The sequence below is a fragment of the Dromiciops gliroides genome, chromosome 4 (assembly GCF_019393635.1).
Source record: "Dromiciops gliroides isolate mDroGli1 chromosome 4, mDroGli1.pri, whole genome shotgun sequence".
Taxonomy (NCBI): domain Eukaryota; kingdom Metazoa; phylum Chordata; class Mammalia; order Microbiotheria; family Microbiotheriidae; genus Dromiciops; species Dromiciops gliroides.
Genome location: NC_057864.1, coordinates 410,550,142 through 410,572,246, shown reverse-complemented (window position 1 = coordinate 410,572,246; position 22,105 = coordinate 410,550,142). Strand labels below are relative to the sequence as shown.

At 34.9% G+C, this 22,105-nt stretch overlaps 1 protein-coding gene across 4 annotated transcripts in view; it reads right to left on the bottom strand.

Annotated features, from left to right (window-relative positions):
• CEP43 (centrosomal protein 43) overlaps positions 1 to 22,105 on the bottom strand; it is a 57,395-nt gene that overhangs the window by 5,277 nt on the left and 30,013 nt on the right. For 2 of the 4 annotated variants that reach the window (XM_043963464.1, XM_043963463.1), the window contains 6 exons: positions 14,105 to 14,325; positions 12,397 to 12,480; positions 12,064 to 12,176; positions 9,924 to 9,992; positions 5,813 to 5,852; positions 4,386 to 4,485 (listed from right to left, as the gene is read on the bottom strand). In XM_043963464.1, coding sequence (XP_043819399.1) covers positions 4,386 to 4,485; positions 5,813 to 5,852; positions 9,924 to 9,992; positions 12,064 to 12,176; positions 12,397 to 12,480; positions 14,105 to 14,325 — 627 coding nt within the window. The remainder of the gene's footprint in view (positions 1 to 4,385; positions 4,486 to 5,812; positions 5,853 to 9,923; positions 9,993 to 12,063; positions 12,177 to 12,396; positions 12,481 to 14,104; positions 14,326 to 22,105) is intronic. The other 2 variants (XM_043963466.1, XM_043963465.1) reach the window with 1 other exon arrangement.

Genomic DNA, 22,105 nt, shown 5'->3' with positions numbered 1-22,105 from the left:
ACATATTCTGCACATATATTACCACAGATTTCAAATATTAGGTTCCAAATTAATTTTTAGTGGCATCGGTAAGTTTTAGGAAGGACATTTAGTTGTGCTATATCTTAAAATATGGGTTTTTGACAACCAAAAGAGTGTATTATATAATGTATGCAAGTGTGTGTATACACACACATACACACACTCTCCCTAATATTTGAAATTTGTGGTAACCCGAACTGAGGGTAGGCTAAAGATGACCTTAGTACCATTTATGAAGAATGAGTTTACTAAGGAAATAGTCTATTTCCTTTAATCATTTTCTACATAATCTTATTTTAAAGCACTCTTGTTAATTTTATTCTGAGATTCTTCTACAATTCCTAAGAGTTAGAAAAACCCTTACGGTTCATGTTACAAAATGTATTTTAAAAAAGAAATGCCCTCTACAAGCCCAGCAAGTGTTCATTTATTCTCTGCCAAAAGAGATCCAATGATAGAAATCGATCTAACTAATCACCAGTTGCAAACATTTTCCCTAATTCTGGAAAAGAACACATACCTGTCAGTTCTTACTGGTCTAGTTCAGATTCAAAAAACAGACAAAATTTCCCAAACCAGCATATCCATGTTTTAGAATCAACAGTCATTCCCTAAGGTTGAACTGGTAGAGAGAATCCTCCATCTACACCAGATTTTGAGTTCCTGCTTTCTCTAGACTTTACTCTCTGCCAGGTCTAAGTCTCCGAATTCTGAAAACTGTGCATATATTTAGACTTTTAATGGGCTTTCCTACCCAGTATGGATTTCTGTACATTGACCTCAAACTGCCTATTTAGATTTCACCCTTTATGTGCTTCTTGGATGTGGCTTGACACTCTACGTCACTCTGCAAAGTACCTCAATACCACATACCTTTCTAACCTAGAGGGGTGAAAGGAACAGACTGGACTCATGATTTTACTGGTCTAAGGAGCTCTCTAGATAAGGAAATCTTTTACCAATGCAACCTGACACCTTCTCTTTAACTTTAGTCTGAGTAGTATTGTCTAGAGCCCTGCTGTGAGATAAATGACTTGCCTTAGGGTCACAAAAACAGTATGTATCAGAGGCTTCAAGGCCAGCTCTCTATCCACTCTGTGATGCTATTGTTCTTAACTCACCCCAATAGTGACATTTCCCTGCATTTTGTACTATATGCAAAATAAAATAGCATGGCTCTGGCTCTAATTCTTGCTGGTCTACCTTGAGCAACTACAGAGGCGCAGGGCACCCTAGAAAGACCATTAGACTGGGTTCAAATTCAAGTGCCAGAGCTTACCAGCTGTGTTCATGGGCAATTCACCTTGAGCTGTAATATGTTAATAACTAGTACTGTTTACCTCACAGCTTTGCTGTGGGGCTGTGTTTTGTAAACTTTCAAGTGTAATGAGAGTGGCAATTACGACAATTGTCATCCATGACCTCAAAATATCAATCAATACTCTGTGACCCTGGGCAAGTCACTTAACCCTCATTACCCCACCCCACCCCACCCCCAAAAAATCAATCAATATGCATTTACTAAGCTTCTACTATATGCTAGGCACTGTGGCAGGCTCTGAGGACACATTTAAAAAAAGTAAGAAAATTACTACTCACAATAACCTTAATTCTATTAGAGAAATAGGACATATTCTAGCAAGTAAATACAAGAAACACACAAAAATATGTATATGTACAAAAAACAAATTCACAGTGAAGGAGGAGGGGCACACTAATAACTGTGGGAATCACAAAAGGGTTCTTGAAAGAGGTAGCATTTAAGCTGAGCATTGAATAGTTTAAAAAAGGTAGAAATGAGAAGGAGCATGCCAAGAATGGGGGAAAGCCTATTACAGGAATAGATATGGAAGAACAAATGTCATGGACAAATTACAGATAATAAAGCAGTTGCCTAGAACACAAAGTATGTAAGGGGGGAAGTAGTCTGGACTGGAGTGGTTGCCATGTGAACAAAGAAAAAGGAATTAATGTAGAAGATACCAAGGAAGTGCAACTGACAAAACTAGGAAGTCATATGATGTAGTGGAAGGTGTCAGGATTTGGAATCTTTAGAAAGACCTGAGTTCAAAACCCATCCTTGACACTTCCCAGATGTATGACTCTAGGCAAGTCACTGAACCTTTCTCAACCTCAGTTTCCTCACTATAAAGTAAGGATAATAACAGCATCTAGCTTACAGGGTTGTTTTTAGGATCAAACAAGATAATATATGTAAAGCACTTTGCAAACTGAAACTTGGCAACAGATTGTATACAAAGGATGAGAGGGAAAAAATCAAGAATAACTCTTAGATTATAAATATGAGTGCCTGGAAGAAAGGTGGTGGTCTCAGTAGAAATGGGAATGTTAGAAGGAGGGGTGGGTTTAGGAGATATGTTGAGTTTGAGATACTTTGGGGATATTCATGTAGAAGTAGCCTACAATAACTGGAGATTCAGGACAGGAGCCCAGGAAACAGATGAAAGCTGGATATATATCTGGATAGAGATGGCAAACCCATAGTAATTGATGAGATCACCAACAGAGAATATGCAAAAAAAAAATGGGGTTAAGGGAAAAGCCCACACACAGATGCTATGATATGGAAGATGAACCTACAAAGACAACCAAAAAGAATTGGTTCATATGGCAAGAAGAGAACAATAACAGAGCAGTGCCATGAAAATCCAGGGAAGAGAGAACATCCAGGAGGAGAGGACATGAGACATGGTCCGTAATACTCTGGAATGTGACCCAAACCAAATTAAAATGTAATTGGGAAACATCTAAACATGAGACATGGTCCATAATACTCTGGAATGTGACCCAAACCAAATTAAAATGTAATTGGGAAACATCTAATAAAAACAGAATGAAAAAAAGAAATTACATTTTACAATTACGTCAATATAAATCCACAAGGATTGATCCTTATGTACCCTGACTCAGTCATCCAATGCATTTACTATCATTTCCACTGTCATCAGAAAACTAGATAAGCATATCGTTCTCTACCTTTATCCAAGTCATTTATAAAAACATTGTTTAACAGTACAGGGTCAAAACAAATTCCTGGGTTACTCTACTACAGAATACCTGCCATGACAGCATCAAAGTATTAGTAAGTACTCTTCAAGTCCGACTATCCAATCACTTCTGAATCTATCTATATTATTGTATAATCCTTAGCTTTCTATCTCTCCACAAAAAGAGCATGAGATATTTTACCAGCAGCTTTGCTAAGCTCTAGGTAAACTATATCCACAGCAGTCCCCTTATCTATTAATTTAGTAATCCTGTCAAAAAAGAAAAATGAGACTAACCAGGCATGACTTGATGAAGCCATGCTGGCTCTTTGTAATCACTACTTTGGTTCCTAGTTATATGCCAACTATCTCTTTAATACGCCCTTCTAGAATTTTTTAAAACTCTAAGTCAAGTTTACTAGCCTACATTTTAAAGACTCAATTCTCTTCCCTTCTTTGAAAATTGGTACTTCTGACCCTTTCTAATCTTGTGATATATCTCCTATTTTCGATGATCTTTCCATTATCACTGACAGTGACTTCGCAATCACATGCCAGTTCTTTCAGACCTGTAGATACAGCTCTTCTAGGAAAGGTGACTTGAATTCATCAAGGACAGCTAAGTACTCTCCTACTATCTCCTTACTTATCTTAGGCATCAACTCTGTTAGTCATTTTTGTTCTGTCATTTCCGGTATAAAGGTCATTCTCCTTTGCATAGAAAACAGAAATAAAATAAAAATTCAGTAACTATATCTTCTCTCTATTGTCAGTTATTATCATCTCATCTACACCAAGCAAAGGGTCTGATCCCTTCTTTGATTCTCCTTTTTTCCCCGTTATAAGTAAAAAAGCCCTTTTAGGTTGCCCTTCCCCTTGCTGGCTTCAGCTCATTATAAGTGTGACACTCTTAAACTGATTGCTCCGCTTTCATTTTCTGTACAGTCTTAAAAATTTCTTAAGTTGGCTGGTGTTTTTAACTGTATAATTATATCAGTCTCCTCAGACAAAACAAATTTTTTCCTCCTTATTGGAATTGTTTTCTTTTGTCTCATTGGAATTTTATTCTAGAGTACCTCTAATTTACCTTAGGCTGACATCCCCTGAAGCATTTTAAGTCATGAGATCCTACCTCTCCATTTCTCATAATCCAAAATCTGCTTTCTAAAAATGTAGTGTACCTACCAAACTATGTTCAGTTATTTTTCCTTTTCTGTTCCTTCATACTTACAGTATCCCAAGAGTATAAATTAACAAACCTCAACTGTATATAAAGCTTCTCTACTCTACAAATTCAATAAAGCATTTCTTGAAAAAGAGATCATTCAATGAAAACATGCATGTATAAAAGCATACTTTATCATGGATGTTGATGTCATCTATTTCCACAGAAATGTCTTCTTCTATCTCTTCACCAATACTTATTTCACTTTTCTCTGAGCGATGACTTATGGTACTATTTGTAGAAAGGGAAGAGAAAAAGGATTGTGAGGATGAGAAATCATTAGAGAAAAAAGAACTGTGAGGATGAGAAATCATTTGTAATAATTACCCTATGTTAACCACTTAAATCAAGAATCAGAGCAACATACACTAAACAATGCTTAATTAAAGATGTTAAATATCCTTTGAAAAGCAGAGTGGCATAACAGACAGAAGGTTGATGTGAGAGTATGGATGATGAGTTCAAGTCTTACCTCTGATATACAAGATATGAGACACTGGACAAGTTGCTAACTTCTCAGGGACCCACCCTGCACCCCTCTAAAACTATAAATTACAAGAGCTGTTGATCTACATTATTAGTGGGAGTTTCCTCATCATTCAGCCTAAGACCAAAAAATTTATCCATTATTCTCAAGTATTTATATATACATTGTGGATGGATCAATAGCCCAAATCCTTGATATAGTTTCTTAAACTATATTTTTTATCTAATAAGTTTCTATAATAACTAGATTTGTTTTATAATTAAACTATATGGATTATACGTTTAGGTGATAAGCACGGAAGGTTAAGATTATATTTAAATTTATTTGTAGCAAATCTTGTTTTCAAATTTGGCAACTCAACATAAGTACCTGCCTGTATACTTCTTTAACATGTCAAGCATGTTAATGTTATATTATTCACATCTACTTTGTGTGTGACAAAAGCCTTCTGAAAACCCCCAAACTGACTATACCTTCTTTAAGGAAGGTTTGAGTCAGAAATGCAAAAGCATTTCTAAAGCACTGACTATATGTCAAAGCACTGAGCTAGAAGAAAAAAGAGGCAGTCTTTGCTGTCAAAGAGCTCAAATTCTAACTGGGAAAGAAACCCAAATAAAAGAGTTCAGCTTCAGGGTAGATTTGATGGCATGGGTCAGAGGTCCATAGGGTGTTATGGTAGAGCAGGTGTCTATACCTCGGTTGGTGTTAAGACAGTTGCCTACTAAATTGGAGGGAGAATTAAAATAGATATCAAGGAGTAGTTTAACAGCTTTGAGTTTGTTCATGTGTTAGGTCTTCACAGTCACCACAATCTTAAGTTATTCTATTTTAGTGAATTTCTATGCTACCCCTATAAATCTTTTTTGGACATTCCCTGAAGTTAAATGTAAATAATTTTTGGATTAACTACTCCTCTGTTGGCATCTATGTTGATGGGAAAATAAATAGAAGTTGAGTATAATGATAAATTCTAAATAGGGTTTATTTCCCATTTTTGAAAATGTCTTCAGAAATTATTTACAAGTATGTTTACTTGAATATATTTGTCTACTGGGAAAATGTCTTTCTTACCTATTAAAATCATCCATGTACTCCTCTTCATCTCCAGTTCCTGAATTTAAAAAAAATTAATTTAATATACATATATACACACATATTCAAATACACACAATTCTTTATCTAGAGATATATCATTCTAAAGTAAATGTTCCCTTTAAAATATTATTGGATTTTGTAGAATCATTTAATAAAAGTAAATAACAGTCATTTCAATAAAAAATGTTTATAGCATGAAAATAAAAAGTTGTTAGCTAATATTTCACACTAGAAAAAACTTTCATTTCAGAAGTACATCTAAATTAATTCATTTCCTTATAAACCTTAAACACATTCTCTTATCAGAAAAGAACAATTATGTTACTAACACAATCTGCCAATAACGAAAATTATAATGAAACTTCTAATAAAAGATAAATTGGGGAGAATATGAAGTGAAAACTTTCAATTAAAAATACAATTACTGGAATGGAGAAAGCCAAGTTTTGTATTTGATTTCATGTTACATCCACAACCAAAATTCTTGCCGCTTCAAGAGCCCAGGACCAAGACTCTCATGAACTATATTCAGTGGTTGTCCAATAAAGCTTCAGCTGTTGCTGCACAATAGGGCCACATTCCAATCTGCAGCAATAACTATTATCACAGTGAAACACAGGCCTTGCTTTCTCACAAACTAAAAGACTTCACCTTACTACCAAATACATATTATGTAGAGTATTATGCAGACACAGAAAGGAAGCGATTGGCTGCCATAGTTATAACATGGCTAATAGTGAGGGTTAGCAGTTTTCTAATGGATGGTGATACAGACAACAGGAAACAGTGAGAGCCATATTATGCCCTCTTAAAGATAAACAATAACCATCTTGACAGCTATTGAAAGTGAAGTTAGATTGTTAAAGTCTCACAGTCACAACTGCCCCATCCTTATCATACCTTGCTGCCCTCCTTAGCACAAATTTTTGGAAACTTTTGGCTAAGACATATGGGGTCATTTGCAGCACACATAGGTACAGCCTTTTGTCAGAAACTGCAACCTTATTCAGTATGAATCAGCTAGTGAAAGGAAATTCCACTCCAACTTACTGGTAATAGGATGTAAATTGACTGTGAATTAAGAACTCAAAGTAATCATACCAGTGGAATAAGTATTTACATATATTACATATTTATATATAATGTATTGGTTGCAATATAAGTGATCTTTCTCCCTCTTCCACTCCTGCCAAATTCTGGCTTGAAGTCTGCCTAAACATGGACTAATTAATTGATTTTTCAGTGTATATTTATCTATTTTTCTTATTGTTAAAGTTAGTTCTGTGTGTGTGCTGGGGTGTGAGGAACACAGAGGAATCAGGGAGTATATATTTAAGCCAATATGGTAACACAGTCATTTAAATTAATGAAATAAATTGGGCAGCTAGGCGGCTCAGTGGATAAAGCACCGGCCTTGGATTCAGAAGGGCCTGAGTTCAAATATGGCCTCAGGCTTGACACTTACTAGCTGTGTGACCTTGGGCAAGTCACTTAACCCCAACTCTCTCTCTCTCTCTCACACACACACACACACACACACACACACACACACACACACACACACACACACACACACACACGAAATAACTGGTTATAACTAACCACTAGATCTGAGGTTTATTAAAATATTTTTTATATAGACAAGTCAATTCATAAATCACAAAGCTATTCCAAAGGTCAATCAACAAGCATTTATTAAGCACCTACTATGTGGTAAACACTGAAAGTACAAAGAAAGGCAAATGATAGTCCTTATTCTCAAGGAGTTCACAGTCTAATGGGGAAAACAACTATATGCAAACAAGATATATGCAGAATAAATTGGAAATAAATAGAACGAAGGTACTAGCATTAAGGAGGATTAAGAAAGGTTTGGGGGCAGCTAGGTGGTGCAGTGGATAGAGCACCGGCCCTGGAGTCAGGAGTACCTGAGTTCAAATCCAACCTCAGACACTTAACACTTACTAGCTGTGTGACCCTGGGCAAGTCACTTAACCCCAATTGCCTCACTAAAAGAAAAAAACAAAAAACAAAAGAGAAAGAAAGGTTTGTTGTAGAAGGCTGAGATTTTATATAGGAATTCAAGGAAGCCAGGAAGAGTGAGAACATTCCAGGTTTAGGAGACAGCCAGTGAAAAGAGGGAGAGTCAGGAAAGGAAGAAAAAGCCAATGTCAGTCTTTTGGCCCTCCAAAGACATTTTCTCAAAGAAACAGTATGTATTTGCAATGAAAAAGGATGGTAAGATAATTCAGTAATAATGAAATAAATTAAGAAAAAATGACTATTTATTGAGGTAGCAGACATCAACCAGAAAGTTTCCTGGGTTATTATTAGCTCCATTTGCCTTGGATCTGGGTTCTCAACCAGTAAATTAATATCTATTGCTAGACTGTGAGAAATGACCTATTCATTGTGATGCTTATCACTCAAAGTTTTTTTTTTTTAGGATTTCCATTAAGGAGAAATAATGATTCAGTGCCTTTAATTGAATTTTCACATCAGTTGAGGTTTTGGTAAGTAAAAGGTATCTCTCCTCCTTCAGTCAGTCAGTAGTCAATAAGCATTTATTAAGTGCTTACTTTATTCCAGGCAATATATGAAGTGCTGGGGATTCAAAGAAAAGCAAAAATAAAAACCTTGTTCTTAGGGAACTCATATTCTTGGCACACTCCCCAGAAGCCTCTCTTGATACCTCTCTCACACTACACTTTATTTTCACTTCTATAAATTGTTTATCATACATTAAACTATGTTAGTTACTTGTGGATGTGTTTGATTCTCCTCTAAATTAAGAATATAATGAAAACAGTGATCTGTCTTATTCGACATTTTTATTTTCCTTAACCTCATCTAAAAGGCCCACTCTAAGGCCTAATCATAATATGGAGATTATCCTGGGTTCCTGAAGGCCATATCAGTAGTACACAAGTTCCAACAGGTCATATTAAACTGAAAAGGCATCAAGAATGGGCCCACCCTGTCTGAAGACCATGCGTGACTAACAAAGTTCATTTGGAAAGAACAAAAGGTCAGGAATTTCAAAGAAACCAAGGGAAAAAAAGATGTAAAGGAAGGAGATTCAGCAGTGTGAGACTTTAAACTTAAATACAGTGAGAGCATTGTTGAAGTATAAAATGAATAACTTTGATTATCTTAAATTAAAATTTTCTTGTATAAATAAAATCAATGTAGTCAAGAATAGATGAATGCAGAAAACTGGAAAGAAACTTTCATAGACAATCTCTCAGATAGGATGTGATTATGTTCGAATACTGCTGTGGTGTATGAATTGATGAACTGGTTAATCTAGAAAAACATAAAAAGATTTGTACCAATGAAAGAAGATGTTGTAGACCTCCAGAAAATGAGATGAAAAGTAGAATATGCATTACAGTTTTATATATATGCATTTGTATATGTATGTATAATGTATGTGTATATATAAGCATATGTGTATATATTTATAGATATCCACGGATATCCACATATAAGTGTAGCCTGGGGAGGGGGGGGAGGGGGAAGAAGGTACAGCAGAGAACAAAAGAAAACCTAGAAGGAAGCAAAGAAAAGCTGGGTAGCTTTGAAAATTTTAAAATAATGTGTAGTATTTATTATATAGGTTTTCTTGAAATGGAAATTTATTGTTTTATATTGAATCCTCTCCTATGTTCTGCTATGTACCTAGAATTGTTTTTTTCTTTTGTTGTTTTGTTTTGTGGGGCAATGAGGGTTAAGTGACTTGCCCAGAGTCACACAGTCTTTTGTATTTAAGTTTAAAATGAATAAAAAATTTAAACAAAAAACAAAAACAAGAGTAATTACACTAATAAAATAACAGATCCTTGAAGTATCAGTGTTTCCATACTATATAGTATACATGCTCTGCACAAAGTAGTAATACTAAATACCTCCATTCAGGTGCCAAAAAAATAGGCTACCCTTACACCTATATTAATCTACCTCTAAAAGCAAATTGCCAGTGCAGTTTAACTAGTGGCAAACTGATGATTATGACTTTCGATTCTTTTTTAGAAGATACCATGCCAAAAATAATTTAACAACATATTAAAATGGAGAATTTAGTTACCTAATCCAAGTGATCCAATTTTATCACTGACCATTTTCAGATCTCTTAATACTGAGCTTCCCCTTGTATCTGAGGGAAAAAAACAACAATTAATTAGCAAACATAATTATCTTTTTGTAATACTATTAACTACTAGGACATGATCTTTAAAATTTCTCTTTTTAAAATTGCATGGAGGTTGTTTACATGATACAAATATAATGGTATAAAAAAGACTGGTTAAAGATCAATAGGCCCTGGTTATCAACTGTCTGATTATATTATATGGCATTCCTTTTCAATGGCTTAAATGACATCAATGAAATGTTTTGTCCTCAAAAACTACATTAACCTCTTTCATAAAACACTGCAGCAACTTTTTACTGGACACAAAGTGCACAAACATTCCAAAAATCCACTTTACTCCCATTTTCTTCCCTCTGTCCTTCTCGTTTCTTTCTATAATTTGGCTCCCTTATTCCATACTTGCTCACTAGTATGCACAGTCTTTATTTCTCATGTATTTGTCTTCAGTGACCAAATGCCCCTCACCCCAAACAATCTACCTTTAGTATACTAGAGATCACCACTTCCAAAGCTATGATGATAATCAAGATAGGAAAGGGATAGGAGGTTGATGTGATTGGGTGGAGGGGGGTGGGTGGGGAAACATCTATAGATGGCTTGATATATATATGACTGAGCCTAATAGTGTGCATACTAAGTTCATAAGCTGAGTAATTAACTGGGAGTTAGGAAACACTGTAATAGATTACTTGCAATTTATACTTCAAGTTGAATGATATGTTATTCTCCCTCACTCTTGAGGAAATATGGTGCAGTAGAGAAAACCTTAACCTTATATCTGAGAAGACCAGGGTTCAAGTGTCACTTCTGACACCAACTAGCTTTGTAACCTGGCTAAGTCACTGAATTCCTCAGTTTTCTAGACCAGCAGAATAAATGTGTGTGTGTGTGTAATATGCATATATATAATATGTGTGTGTACACACACACACACACACACACACACTTAAACAAATGAACATTATAGATGTTGCACTGTATTTTTTTTATTCTGTGAAACATTTCCCAATTACATTTTTTTTTTGGTGAAGCAACTGGGGTTAAGTGACTTGCCCACGGTCACACAGCTAGTAAGTGTCAAGTGTCTGAGGCCGGATTTGAACTCAGGTCCTCCTGAATCCAGGGCCAGTGCTCTATCCACTGCGCCACCTAGCTTCCCCTCCCAATTACATTTTAATCTGATTCTGTGCACTAGAGAGTTTTGCCTGCCAGACCTGAGTTTGATATTTCCAGGCAACTCTCTAGGACTCAAAGTTGTAGAGAAGGTACCAAACAGCATTGGTACAAAGATATTTCCTCATCCATGAGTTCCCTGTACCAATGAAATCACAGCTTAGTTCTCTATACCCTATTCTTTCTTACATACTGAGAATATTTAAAAAGTATATCATGCATTCTTGACATATGCAGGTTCTTTCTTTACAACTATCACTTGTGCATAAACAATATATTAATGCACTCTCTGTACAGTCATCTGTCCTTAAATCTAAGTTCCTGGAGGATCCATGTAGTAGCTGTATAACCATGGACAATATGATTAATTTTTGTCTGCCTCAGTGTCCTCATCTGTAAAATGGAGACTAATAATAACACCTCCCAGGATGCTTGTGAAGGTCAAATGAGATGTCTGTAAAATGCATTGCAAACCTTAAAGCACTATATAAATGCTAGCTATTAATAATCTTCCTATAGTGATTAGAAACTAGGACTATATAGACTTCACAAACCCTGAAAAAGCATTGTAATCTAAACCTAACAAAGACTCAATCACAATAGAAAAAAATATATAAAAAATAATTCTAGGTCCAAATAATAACAATAATCTATAACATTTTTAAAGTTTCCAAATAACCTTACAATTATGACCTCATTTGATCTTCATAATATCCCAATGAGACAAGCAATGAGAATATTTTCATCCTTGTATTACAAATGACATTCAAAGTTTAGTTCTCTTGCTTATGGACACAACCCAGATCTTTGGACTCTCAATCTAGTACTCTTTCCACTGTCAAACCAAACCAAAGTCACATCACAGGAACATGTGGGGTTTGGTAACTTTTGGAGTACTTACTTTCAGATTCTTTTAGTAAACGTGTTCCAGTCAGGGAGCTAAGTCCACTTTTTAATGGTGGTGCATCAGAAAGTGATGCAAGGCTTCCAACTTGCTTGCTTGATTCACTTTTCCTAATTAGGAAAACAAATATATAACTTATAGTTTCTAATATATTCTTTTACCGTTCATAACCTAAGCTACTCAAAGCATGTTTATATACAGAAAATATAGAACCTTTACTATGCAAATCACAGATTCAAAAGTTTTTGGTGTGCCTACTAGGAAAATAGGAAGAAGGAAATATCAAAAAATTCATGCACCAAGACATTTAATAAGAAATTACCTCCTCACCTCTTTTTAGAGTTTTGTTTGAGATCTGTTATATCAAACAAATCTTCAATGTCATCTTCAGTGTCACTGTTTTTATCGGAAGCCCTTTTTCACCCCACATTAAGAAATGGCAGCCAGGAGAAAAAGATTTACATATGAATAAGTGTACCTACTGGCAAATAGCTAACAGAATAAAGTGAACAGTACTGTCTGCAAAGGAACAAACAAGAGATACTGAAGAATTAAACATGAGGGAAGTGGTCTAATATATTTTTCTAATTCATTAGAATTTTGTTTTCTTAGAACTGTTTTGCTTCTCAGTGTCATCGCTAGCACTAAAAGCCTACATATCTTTTTCCTGTGGTGTAGCACTAAATAAAAACGTCAGCGAATATTATAATCTTTATACCTACCTAAACATTAAGTAAAAAGAGAAAAACATTTCTTTACACTGATAGAAAGTTCAAGTGAATGTTATCCAGAGTCTAGACAAGGAAAATAATTATAGATAGATAGATAGACAGACAGACAAGTGATATATAAGATACATATTAGATAGATAGATGGGTGGATGGATGGATTGTTCCTTAAATGCTGTAATACCTATAAAGAAGTGAATGGAATAAGAATTCAGTCTTCTTTCCAACTTCAATTTTCCAAATTTCTTTTTGTTTGTTTGTCTTTTTGTGGGGCAAAGAGGGTTAAGTGACTTGCCCACGGTGACACAGCTAGTATGTGTCAAGTGTCTGTGGCGTGATTTGAACTCAGGTCCTTCTGAATACAGGGCTGGTGCTTTATCTACTTCCCCACCTAGTTACCCCAATTTTACAAATTTCTAATGAAGTCCTTAAAAGATCATTATTTCAAAACAAAAATATGCCATGCCAATACAATCTATGAAAAGTATTACCTAAAAGAGTAAGCAATCTGAAAAAAGTCACATGTCAGGTTGGAGGGCCCCCATTTCTCATGGCCTATCAGGAATAATCTTTTTTCTTTTTTTCTTTTTTTTGCTTACTGTTAACAAAGGTGAGAATATAGGTCACTCTTATAGTAACACAATTTTTGGTAGTACTTATATGGGAAATGGGAAAGGGTAGCAACCTTTTTACCCATTCTCTTTATCTAGGGAATAATAGAGTTTGGATAGTGCAGCCATTCCTTTGCACAGTCTCAAAGGTTAGTGTGTGTGAAAGTACTAACCAACCTGTATCCTTCATACACAGTGGGTTGCCAACTCCTGATCTAAAGTGGCCAAGGCCTGAAAATTTTGGCATTGTCCCTCAGAAATGATTTAAAATGTAGAAAAAGGCATGAGGGATGCTGTCAATAATACTCTTACAGCATTAATATTATATACTAGTCTGTTCTGTGACTAACTATTGTCCTATAAACAGTATGAGTGAAAGAGTAAAGAAGTTATGGAACATAATGAAAAGTGAGAAGTTATGCTAAATATATATACATATATATGTATACACACACACACACACACATATATATGTCAATTCTTGGTCTGATATTAACATAAAAAATTAATTTCTATTTGTAGGCATTTTTCCTTCATTAAAGTCATTTTCTAAAAGTCTAAGATTTATGTGATAAATTAGTCTACAACTCTGAAAATAGTTAAGGAATGTCCTTAAACTATAAATCTAAATATTTAGAAGGCATACTTTGAAATCATCAAGAAATGTGATACTTTATATGCAAGGCAAGATTCACTCACCAACCATAACTTTTTTCAGGCTTAAGAAGGGGATCATCAAAGAAAGAATCTCCATCTACGTCATCTTCATGGGAACCTCGACCAGCTTTGTCTTTGCCATCCAAAGCTCTATTGTTTAAGGAAGAACCAAGTTTTGTTTCACTGGTTAAGAGATGAAGGCTTTTGGACTTTATTTCTGATGAGGAGATACTTGTATCACTCTGATTTGTTTCAGTGGTCTTCTAAAATGAAATTTAAAAAAGAAAACATTGACATACATCTTCCTCCTTGGAAAAATCACGCATTTTCAGATATTTTAAATTCAGTTAAGAGTGATGATTTATATATATGCATATACACACACATATGTATTTCTATTTAGCCAATGCCTTTTATATAACAGGTGTTTAATAACTGCTTATTTGAACCAACAGCAAGCAAAGCACTGAACAGGATTTTAAAATATTTAATCTATTTCTTCTTGCTTCTAGATAGGACTACTTATAATACAGGACAAAAAGACTTTTCTCAAATATTTGCAAGATTTGCAATGAAAGAAATTCATCATAATTCCTTGGTGTATATATATATATATATATATATATATATATATATATATATACACACACACACATATATATACATAAAAACACATTTATATAAATAAATATATAAAATATATACATATATTTTGTGACTTCATCTTAAAACTTCCTAAATAAATTTTAGTTCTACTTATAAAACATTAGATGCAATAAATAATAAACACAGAAAAAGCAAGCTCCTCCACTTAAATACAAACAAAAGAATTCTTCATAAGCATATATAGTGGTTTTCATACACTATCCAAATACCACAATACAGAATCCAGAAGTCTTTAGTGTAGTTTCAAGCTTTGAAGCTTCAAAAGCTTGAAATTGCACTATAACTTTTAGGACATCTTGTATAACATATCACTGAGGAGAACATTAGTTGCATTTGTCCTACCACCTCACTACTAAAACAACTGATTAAAATTGGGGGGGGGGGATCTACCTTAATGATGCCTTTTAAGTAGGTTTCTCCCTTCCCATTTATTTGAACATTCCTTCTCATACTTCCGAATACTAGCTAGGATAATTTTATGGTTGGCACAAAGTAACAGAAGATTGATAAAGTATAGTACCAATGCTATGGAGTTTATTCTCAATTATTATTTAAAGCCCTAACTACAGGCAGCCATATATATATATATATATATATATATATATATATACATATTAAAATCAGATATAATAACAGATAGAATGGGATAAAACTCAATGAAATGGTAGTTTTTTCATCACAAAATGTTTTCCAAAAAATTTAAACTCATTTCATAACATCTTTCATTATAACATACAGCTGGCACTGAAAAAAGTATTTCCATAACTGAAGAGAAATTCATGTCAAGTTGCTATTTTTTTTTTTGCGGGGCAATGAGGGTTAAGTGACTTGCCCAGGGTCACACAGGTAGTAAGTATCAAGTTTCTGAGGCCGTATTTGAACTCAGGTCCTCTTGAATCCAGGGCTGGTCCTTTATCCACTGTGCCACCTAGCTGCCCCCTCAAGTTGCTATTTTTAACAGCATACTTAAATGCTAAAAGAATGCTTGATTCCTCACCAACCTTTATAAGAGTAGAATATGTAAGACTTTTTTCCATAAATTTCAAAGTGAACCTTTCAAATTAAACTTGAATTCTTTGTAAAATTTAAACTGTAAAGTACATTAGTTTCATAAAACAGAAGGCAACTGAACAGCTAATGAGGTGATAGACCATTGGAAACAGCAGATCCCAAAACAATAAGATAAAAACAATTAAAGAAAAAGAGCAAAGTTTCTGATGTAAAGAAATAGTAAAAGCAATAAATCATGTAACTAACTTAATAAATGATGTGAAGTTAATACTCGGCAAAAACAATAAGTGTTTTGTTTTGTTTTAATGGGGAAGAGGATATATGTTGACAGTATTTCAGTAACAGAATAAAAAATAAAGTCTAATAATACTGCAGATATTTTGTATTATAATACACGAGGGGCAGCTAGGTAGAGCAGTGGATAAAGCACTGGCCCTGGATTCAGGAGGACCCAAGTTAAAATCTGGCCTCAGACACTTGACACTTACTAGCTGTGTGACCCTGGGCAAGTCACTTAACCCTCATTGCCCCCGGGGGGGGGGGGAAGGAGGGGACAAAAACACATGAAATATTTTTAATGGCAATCTATCATTAAGTCAATTTTAATCTTCTAGTATTCTAAATCTTATCCACATGAGAAGAAAACAAAAATTTCCCATTCTGTGGTATAGAAACTCAGATTAAAAACATATAATATACTGTATTGAAATAATATTTTACTAAATAGCATCCTCTTGGGCTGAAAAAAAATTCCTCAAAAATGAATGTTATTTACCATTAATGTAATTAATATTTGTTTATAATGGTTATGTAAATATTCCAAAAAAAGTTACACCAAGTCCAACTATAAAAAAATGAGTGGTTAAAAACATGCATACAGAACTTAATACACCAAAATGTATACAGTACATTTCAAAGGAACCATGTTGATACCTCAATACTTTGATGATCTATGATCACATGCAATTCATTCATCCAATTCAACAAATGTTGAAATGTAGAGTGAAAAGAACATTGTAACATATATAAAGAGAAGTGTATATAAAAAAAATATATATATATATAAAGTGCAAGGCAAACACAAAGTATTATGAGGGTGGGAAAGGCATTTAAAGGCTAGAGGGATCAGGAAAGGCTTCCTATAGGTAGGGATTCTACATAGTCAAGGATAGGATGAAATGCATTCAAATCATGGAGGACAGCCTGTGCAAAAGTAGAAATAGACAACTGAATGTTGCATGTGAGAAAAATAGGCTAATCTGGCTGAAAGAGTAACCCTGTGAATAGGAATGATAAATGTCTTAAAAGGTAGGCTAGAATTTGTATGAGATCCTAGTGGCAAATAAGGGAGTGACATTGTCAGAACTGTGTTTTAGTATGAATATCAGTTTGTTAATTGTAAAGGGGGGGGGGTGTAGATAGAATGGAGAAGAGAGAGACAAGGGAAACCAATTAGAAGCAATAGTGCAACACAGAGGACAGGAAATCCTAAACTGGGTTAGTGACTATAGAGAAGTAAACATTGTGGAGATAGAATTTTAAGACTTGGAAAGTGACTTAGATAAGGAGGTTAAGAAGAATATAGAATAGGAGATTCTAAAACTGTGGTATATATATATATTTCAAAGGGTTCCTGACTTGGATGGTGGGGGGAACCATCTATATTTTAATATAATTAGGTTTTTTGGTAATAATAGACAACTGGTGGCACAGTAGATAGAGCACTAGGCCCGAAGTCAGGAAGACCTGAGTTCAAATCTAGCCTCAGACACTAGCTATGTGACTGTAGCCAGGTTACTCAACTTCTGTTTGCCTCAGTTTACTCAACTGTAAAATGAAGATAATACTAGGAGGGTTCTCAAGAAGATCAAATGAGATATTAGTAAAAGTGCTTAAACGCAGTGACTAACACATAGTAGGCACTATATAAATGTTTATTCCCAATTGATTTTGTGCACTTAAAAACATTCTGAGAACAGGTCCATAAAGCTTCATCAGACTGCCCAAAGGGTGAGTCTATGATACAAAAAAGATTAAGAATAAATGCTGCTTGGGCAGCTAGGTGGCGCATTGGATAGTCAGGAGGACCTGAGTTCAAATCCGGCCGCAGACACTTAACACTTCCTAGCTGTGTGACCCTGGGCAAGTCACTTAACCTCACTAAAAAAAAAAAAAAGAATAAATGCTGCTTGATCACTCCAGAGTAGCAAAACAGAATGAATGGAAAGATGGTGGTACACAACAATTAAAAAGAGGGGTAGGTTTTGGAAGGAAGATAATTAATTCCATTATGAACATATTTAGTTTAAGATCCTTATGACAGCACCAAACAAATGTCCAGCAGGCAGTTGCTGCTGTGAGACTGGAGCTTAGGAGGAAAATGAGGATTGTAGATAGATAGATGATAGATATGAGAGAGAGAGATAAATTGATTGATATGGGGACTCATCTGAGCAGAACTGATAAGCTGAGTAGTGGGAACTGATAAAATCATGAAGTGAGAGGACCAAAAGGGTAAAAGGTCCCACACTCCTAAAATGTCCTCCTTCCTCTTTGATTCTTCTCTTCAGTCTATCTCATTTAAGAAGCATTCTCTTCTGAATGAAGATGCCTTTCCACATTCCCCCAAATGATACTGCCCTTTCCCTCCAAACTACCTTGCATTTAACTACTTTGCATACACTTGAATTTATTCAATATATATTTATGCTGTATGAATTTATAGATGTCTGTGCCATCTTTCCCATTAGAATATAAGCTCCTTGCTAGTAGGAATTGTTTTACTCTTTATACTCCCATCTCCAGTGCCTAGCACAGTACCCAGCACATAATAGGTACTTAATAGGTTTGTTGATTGAGAACAATGTTAAGAAAAGCCAGGGAGGAAAGAGTATCCAGGAGGAAAAGAGCATCATACACTGCAGAGAGGTAAAGAATGATAAGAGGCCTAAAAAGGGGACACAGGATTTAGTGATTAAAAGATTTGCAGTAACCTCAAAGAAAACAGTTTAGGCTCACTAATAAGATCAGCAGTTAGACTGTGAAGGGTTAAGTGGGTAGGCTATAAAGATATATAAACAACTTTTTCTAGAAGTTAAAAGAAACCCCCTGTTGATTGTCAGCTTTGACAACACATATTTGTTAGAGTTAACCAAAAATGAAACTACCCACCCCAATCACTCACCAACCTTAGCAATCAATAATTTTAGGCTATTTGCAAAAAACGGAATCGCTCCCCAATGAATAAAGATTTGTCCCTAATGATAACATATTCAAAAGATTATGCCATAGGGCTCAAAAGGCAATCCCATGAGTAGAGTTCTAAAAAATATTTAGTAGAATGTTATCCCATTGGAATAAATGCATTCTAAGATAACTGCTTTAATTTTGAAATGATTACCACTTATTTGAATCAATAACTTACGGTATGTTTTTAAAAAACTCAATTACAGACCTTGAATGATTCCCCCAAAACTTTTCCATCTTTGACAACCTTTGACAACTACTTTAGTCACTCCTCATATGCCAAAGACTGCCAGTCTTTTAAAGAATCCAAATATGATTCAAAAAACCAAAAATATTTTAACTATACGTTAGTATTTCTTTAATGCTGGTAGACATGACATATTTTGGGATTCTGTAGTGCATCAGGGTCATCATTCTGATTTTATCCATTCATGGTAATAGCAATAGTCCTAAAAGCAAGTTATGTACATGGTGTGGCGATGACCCTGGGTTCTTGAAGGTTATACCAACAGAGCACAAACTCTGACAGAACCAACATAATTTGGAAAGGCTTCAACCACAGGCTTGCCAAAAGACAGATTTATGACCATTATCCATTAAGCTGTGGAAGGCACTCTAAGTAAAGAGAATACCTAGACTGGGGGGAAAAAAACACATTTTAAAAAAATACTGGAAGAAAACACTAGTACTGATATATAATGTGAAGCAATTATGCTAGATCCATATTGATTTTATGATATTCCCTAGAAACTGCCTTTTAAAATAAATGGACATTTGCTTATTTGTTATTTATTCTCATCAAAGCAATGAGAAAGGAAAAACTTCCCTTTTGGGGGGCAGAGAAGAAAGGGTTAGATTCCCAGTTGTTGGGGAGTAAGACTCACAGTGACATTTCAAGATATTTCATTACAATGATCGATTTTAACAAATAATTGGTCATTATGCATATTAGGTTTTACTTTAAGACTTTATTAGGACTTATGCCCTAACGCTAGACCTTTGGCAAAATAATATAATTAGATACATACTTCAGTAAATAAACCCCCTCAGATGGGATCCAAAAAACCTTATTTTGATTATCAATCCCAAGTAAATAATACAGCATCATCAGTACTCCAAGATATATATTTACACAAATAAATAATATAACCACTGATTTAATCAACAGTACTATTAGTGAATTTTGACTGGCACTATCTTACCTGCCATCAGCACTAATGTGCATTTCATCTTCCTGTAGGAAACTATTACTGTGGCTAGAATTAGAATTAGCTTAAAATCAAGTAAACCAAGTTTTGTTTTCTAACTTAATTTCTTAATCTGCACTATAACAAAGGAGTTTCAGACTAAAGAAACAATAGTATTGTTAGTGAAAATCATGTAGTATTTATGACATCTTTTTTTACTTTTTCAACTGGAGTAAAAAAATCTACTTCTTGACCATCACATGCAAAGGTATTCTTATTCTTAATCTTCATAAGGTAAACTATTTCTTGTTTTAAGATTAATTATCTGAAAGTCTTAGCTGAAAGTACCTAAAAAGAACAACACAAGTGACAAAAAATTTAAATGTGAAAATCCATTACAAAAGAGAAAAAATGACAAAATTCTCAGGAAACATCTTGCTCTAAATACAAAAATAAACAACAATTAAAGTAACCCACTTAAATTTTTTCTTAAACTAAAGGGGGCAAGGGAATCTGATGCAAATCAATAGTTCTGCTATATGCGTTAACTTTTTTAGAATGTTAGGATGTCATAGAAAAACTTACTCCAAAAGAAACTTCTATGGTCTTTAAGAGGTAATGCACCTTTCAGAGTGTTTAACTTAATCAAAAGCTAAGGTTATTCAATAAGCTCAAAGTATTAACAAACTGTCAATTTTCTCACTGAATGATTATCTCCCTAATGGCTGCAACGCTCCAAAAATTAGGTCTTGTCTACTTTAGGTCAGAACTATCAGGAATATCCCAAAAGGTTCCCCTAGCAAATACAAGAAAATGTGCCCCTTTTTTGCTATATCAGACAATCTACAGTAAAGTTATGCAAAGTGCCATCTGTTATCATTAATGATCAATACATACAATTAATACATGTACAATTTTAATTTGAAATGAACTGTTTCCAAAGTAAACAAAACTATCTCCCTAGATACAGTGCTAGGTCTCCAACTTTTACCTTTTCTTCATTCATATTCATTACTCTCTTCAATTTATCCTTATAATTCCTAACATTCTTACAATCAATAAGTATGTATTAAGTACCTACTATGTTCCTGGCACTATGTGAAGCTCTGAGGATACAAAGACAAAAAGGTGAGTCTTTGACCTCAAGGAACTTATTCCCTTTCCTGGGAGATTAAAATTTGAATTTTATTATTTTTTTCTTAAAAAGGAGCTCAAGAGGGGCAGCTAGATGGCTCAGTGGATAAAGCACTGGCCCTGGATTCAGGAGGACCTGAGTTCAAATCCCACCTCAGACACTTGACACTTACTAGCTGTGTGACACTGGGCAAGTCACTTAACCCTCATTGCCCTGCCCCCCCCCCAAAAAAAAGGAGCTCAAGAGAGAACAAAGCAGGATATATGGATCTGTATGAAGATAACTGAACCCATGGGAAATGAGAAGGTCACCAAAAGAGCAAATAGAAAGAGGGCAGAGCCTTAGAGTAAAACCAGTTAGAAAGCAGTGCATGTGATGATGATTCAAAAAAAAGAGAATGAGAAGATGAGGTCAGACAGGTAAGAAGAGAATCAGGGGAGAACAGCATTACAAGACGCCCCAAAGGAAGGAGTATGAAAAAGATGCTGAGATCAATATGGATAAGGATTGAGAGAAAAGACTATATTTGGACTCTTCTCAGAGCCCTAAAGGCAGAGAGTAAGTCTGGTTTCAGGCCAACAGCTCCCCCCTCCCCCAACCTCCCAGCAGGGGGCCACTCAGAACACGAGGCTTCAAGCTGAGGCTCCTGAGCCTTAGGCTTGAGCAGGGCCTGAGGAAGGGCCAGGGTTTTGTGGGAGTTGGGCTGGGGGTTCACCTTGAGGCGCCCGAGGTGATCCCCACATGACTCAGAGCTCAAGCCCTGACTTGAGTTTTGTTTTGAAAAGTATTTACACAAGC